This window comes from Cibotium barometz, chromosome 65 (assembly GCF_041138505.1).
Source record: "Cibotium barometz isolate CiBa-2024 chromosome 65, ASM4113850v1, whole genome shotgun sequence".
Lineage (NCBI taxonomy): Eukaryota > Viridiplantae > Streptophyta > Polypodiopsida > Cyatheales > Cibotiaceae > Cibotium > Cibotium barometz.
Genome location: NC_141110.1, coordinates 30619425 through 30622741, shown reverse-complemented (window position 1 = coordinate 30622741; position 3317 = coordinate 30619425). Strand labels below are relative to the sequence as shown.

Below are 3317 nucleotides of genomic sequence, written 5' to 3'. Positions count from 1 at the left end.
ATCAAATGAACCTAGTTTTGGGACAATTCTCTTCCACACAACTCCTTGGAAGTTTTTGCCTCAAGTGCGACTACAACAGCTGTCTACGCACTGGTGCCGTCATGGCTTCAGAAGGGTATGTGTGTACACCGTAGTCCTTTGGACAACTCCTTGTAGGTTTTTGCATTAGGTCCGATCACAATGAACTCATCTAATGCGTTTTGGGTTGTGTCGTTATCCGCAACTCCTATCCACCAACGTGTACATAATATTATCGAATCTTACTAACAATTGATTCTCATTTTCCACTCATTGTGTGCCTCTATTTATATGGTTTCTTCTAGTATGCACGTGTCCATAGTTTTAGCATGGAATATGGTAGCTTGTCATAGATTAATAAAAGAACCAATATGACAGATTAAAGAAAGCTATTGAAACAATGTTCTTTCGATGCCCATTTGTAGAACTTGAATGAAATAGTGTTCTTTCAATGCCCATTTGTAGAACTTGCATGAAATTTAACAAGGAAATACTTTGATCTAGTATGTATACATACATACATACATACATACATACATACATACATACATATATATATATATATATATATATATATATATATATAGAGAGAGAGAGAGAGAGAGAGAGAGAGAGATGTACGGGAGGACACGGGAAAATGGGGAAAAGAGAGCTAGGAAAAACTCAAACTTGATTGCCGAACGCCTGAACATCACCTATGGGCAACCCACTCCTCTATATATATATATATATATAGAGAGAGAGAGAGAGAGAGAGAGAGAGAGAGAGATGTAAGGGAGGACACAGGAAAATGGGGAAGAGAGAGCTAGGAAAAACTCAAACTTGATTGCCGAACGCCTGAACATCACCTATGGGCAACCCACTTTATTTTGTTGCTAGATTTTAGCATTGATGAGTGTTTAGTAGATACTCACATGCGTACCTTTTTCATCAATTAATGAGAAACCCCAAGGCTCTGGAGTTCTCTCTGCAACTTCTCTCACGTGTTGATTCAATACGAATAGGTGCCAGAGCTAAGTTTCAAGAGTCCATTCAAAAAGAATATGTACCGAAGCTCTATGCCTGTGAAAACTGCTTTATGGAACATGATGCACGTTTTGAGAATAAGTGTTCTTTTCTAGTGAGAAGATGAGTGTTTTACAGTCCTTGAACTGAAGACCGAGAGTAAGAAAACCAATCCTCGCTCGATACATAGGTTTCTCATTTCATGAAACCCCCCTTCCTTTTCCCCACAATAAAGTGAGGGGTTTACTCTTGGAGTGTTTTGAAACAGAAAGGCCTCTCGTGCTTTCTTCTGCATAAGCCTGATGTGAAAATGCTTGATCATCCGGACGCAAAACCTACAAAACTACAGCCTCTTGCAGTAGCTGTCGAATTCGCTCTCCGCCGATTTCCCTCTTGAGGGTGCATCAGCAATGCGCTCTCACTGTATGTGTGAACTGTGATCTCACAATATCTGTCACATGGAACGCACTCTTGCAACCATGGTCCAGATGATCAAACACGTGTGCCCATAAGACCAATTTTCGTTGGCTTGTTCACATGACTATACTCGGTGATTTTACTTTGAAAGAACCAAACCCTAATCAAGCGTGTTATTTGATAGCCATTACAAGTTTTCATTTGGACCGTCTGTATAGACCATACAATTTGTCTACACTTCTCATAGAGAGAAACCTCTCATCATAATGCATACACTTGAAACACCCACAGCTGAATCACAACCGAAGAAGTGGTTCACCATGCAACAATCTAAAGTATATTCTGCAGAAACTAATCTATTGACCAAAGAATACATCCAAAAGTCTAAATAAGGTACTGTGAAGGTACTGTGAAAGATTCCAAGGCACAATACATTGTAAAAAGTAATCACGTACAATACACTGTGAAAAGACACCATACACAAAGGCCACACAGTGTGATTAGCAAAATATGAAAAAAGAAACGCCGTGCACTTGTGTAAAGATAAATAAGGATGGTGCTCCCAATACGTCATCAAAGTCCTTTACAAAGAGGGCATGATTCCCTTTGTCTATCTTCTAGGAAGATGAAGTCTACAAGCAAGGTGTGGCTACATCGCGGAAGCAAAGACCTACCCAGACCTTCATGAAAGGAGACTACATAGCGGCTACGCAGACATACTCAGACCTTCACAAAAGAGATGGGGCAGCTAATCGACGTACAAACGAATGCAGAAACATCTTACAAGCGACAGGTAGCTGACACCGGCATGGGGGGAGGCCATACCATCATCAGGCAAAGACCAAAAACCACAAGAAGATGTCACTTCTTGACGAACCTAGATGCGGAAGGTACCTGCTTGACATTGCGATGTACGACCTGATTTGTGTTATCATCACTGTTGATGAGACCAGTGAGACCGACGCCGTTCACCACATTCACATTGCCATCACCCAAATCATCCTCCTTCCGCTGCAGCAGGGGCTGGAAGTAGTTGCCGTACACATACTCCGGAGTGTAACCCGTCTCGTCGTCGAACATGAGGATGTGTCCATGCCATTCCCAGAATCGGAAGCCAGAGTTTGTGTCATCATGGTAAGCTACACATATGTGGTGGCCGCCCACGGCTACGGACCTGCCGGAATTAGGTTTGAGGGTTTCCCACTCGCCGGAGACGATGATCTGTACGACCTTGCCCTCAAGGACGGCCTCCTCACGGGCGAGCTTGCTGTGGCCGTGGGCGTTGGGTGGAAGCTCGAGGCTGATACCGTTGATGGAGGCCAAGGGGTTGAGGCCGTTGAGGCCCTGGAGGCCGTGGAGGCCGCTCTGCAGGATGAAAGGCGGGCGGGATTCTATCGCGCGGAAGAAGCTGAGAGGATCCATGGTGTGTGTGCGTGCGTGTGTGTGTGTGTGTGTGTGGTGGGGGTGGGAAAGGGGGATTTATCTCGAGATATATATAGGGTCTTGAAATTCTATTATATCTAGTAAGGGATACTAATACTCAATACGCGCGTTGTTGTTGCGGTATGTAAAAGACATTAAGAAAAGAACAGAAGCTGGAATACAAAAGGTCAATCAAAAGGATTTTTTCTTCTTATCTTTTAGAAATCCATGATTTCTCTTCTGTCTCCTCTCCTTCTACCTTGGTTGTCCATTGTTAATATGTAATAGATAAGAGCTGAAGCTCTTAAAATAAATGGGAAGGTGGCATCCTTAAGCCAAAGCAAAGAGGAAAAGGTATGGTGAAACCTTGCTTTGGGCTTCAAATTTGAAGCTTGATTGGAATGCCTCACATTTCAAAAATGTTGTTTAAGAAAATATCTAATAACCTTCTTAGT

General features: G+C 42.8%; 1 protein-coding gene across 1 annotated transcript; it reads right to left on the bottom strand.

Annotated features, from left to right (window-relative positions):
* Positions 1-1984: 1984 nt before the first annotated feature.
* On the bottom strand, positions 1985-2901 carry LOC147603174 (uncharacterized). The gene has a single exon (XM_086797286.1). The coding sequence runs from the start codon at positions 2860-2862 to the stop codon at positions 2302-2304; it is 561 nt and encodes a 186-aa protein (XP_086653412.1). The 5' UTR covers positions 2863-2901; the 3' UTR covers positions 1985-2301.
* Positions 2902-3317: the final 416 nt, after the last annotated feature.